The sequence below is a fragment of the Aureococcus anophagefferens genome (assembly GCF_000186865.1).
Source record: "Aureococcus anophagefferens unplaced genomic scaffold AURANscaffold_13, whole genome shotgun sequence".
In the NCBI taxonomy this organism is placed as follows: Eukaryota; class Pelagophyceae; order Pelagomonadales; family Pelagomonadaceae; genus Aureococcus; species Aureococcus anophagefferens.
Genome location: NW_008705573.1, coordinates 603,171 through 604,317, shown reverse-complemented (window position 1 = coordinate 604,317; position 1,147 = coordinate 603,171). Strand labels below are relative to the sequence as shown.

The 1,147-nt window shown below is 72.9% G+C and overlaps 1 protein-coding gene across 1 annotated transcript in view; it reads right to left on the bottom strand.

Moving 5' to 3' along the window:
* Positions 1-558: 558 nt before the first annotated feature.
* AURANDRAFT_65158 (hypothetical protein) overlaps positions 559-1,147 on the bottom strand; it is a gene marked incomplete at both ends in the record, with an annotated part of 6,364 nt that continues 5,775 nt past the window's right edge. The window contains one exon of the mRNA XM_009039954.1: positions 559-1,093. Coding sequence (XP_009038202.1) covers positions 559-1,093 — 535 coding nt within the window. The remainder of the gene's footprint in view (positions 1,094-1,147) is intronic.

Below are 1,147 nucleotides of genomic sequence, written 5' to 3'. Positions count from 1 at the left end.
CCCCTCCCCCGGACCCCCTCCCCGGCCCCTGCCGGGGGGCCGAGGAGCCGGCGCGCGGGCGCGGGCGCGGCGCGCTCGGGGCGCGGCGAGCCGCCGAGGCCGGGCGACCCTGTAGTCCATCGGCCTGCGGCGCCGTGAGCCGCCGCTTCGCGGCGGTTTTGCGCCGCAGGCGCCAGGCCAGATCTTCTGGCCGGAGGGCGTAGCTTTTGTCCGAAGGTCGCGAGACAGCCATACGATGCGCTCCGCTCGATTTGTGTCCCACATCGCTGGTTCGAATCTACGGCCTCTCGCGCCGCGACACCGGGCTCGCCAGAGAGCCCCTACGGAGAGGATCGTGGGGAAAATACGCTTTTTCCCGGAACGACGTCGTAACGGCGACGCGGCGGACCGTTTCGCGCCTCGGCGCGGCGAGGGGCGGTGTAGATCTGTATTCTCGCGACGCGCACGCCAGGACGTACGCCCCGTCCACGTGGGCCACGCGTCCCTTTCGTTGCGCGGGCGTCGGCGCGCTCCTCGCGGAGCGGCAGAACGCGGTGCGGAGCTTTACGAGTCGCCCCCCTAGCGGAGGTCGCGGGGGCCGCGCCAGAAGGTGAAGACGTGGCGGAAGACATCCTCGGGCACCTCGAAGAAGAGGCGCTCGTGCAGGGAGGGGGTCGGCGGGAACGCGCGGCGGAACAGGAGGCGGCGGAAGGCCAGGAGGCGCCGGCGGAAGCCGAGGAGCTCCTGGCGGGGCAGGTCGACGTACGCCCGCCAGCTGCCGGCCGCGCGCATGGCGCGGAGCAGCCGGTAGCACCGCATTGGCATCGACCGCGGCCGCGCGAGGTCGACGGCGTCGACGTCCGCGCCGCGGCTCAGGAGCACGCGCGCAATGGCCGGTCTGTCGAGGAAGAGGCAGACCTCCAGAGGGGTGTAGCCGCCGTCCCGGAGCTCGATGTCCGCGCCCGCGTCGAGGAGCATCTCGGCGATGTCCGCGCGCCGGCAGTACGTGAGCGCGTGGCGCAGGCGCGGCGGATAGCCCACGACGAAGGCGTGCGCCGCGCCCGCGGCGAGGAGCAGCGACACGGCCCGCGCGTAGTTGTAGTGCAACGCTTGCCTGAGCAGACGGTCGAGCGTCGACGCGCCGACGAAGTCCAGCCAGTTCTGCGGT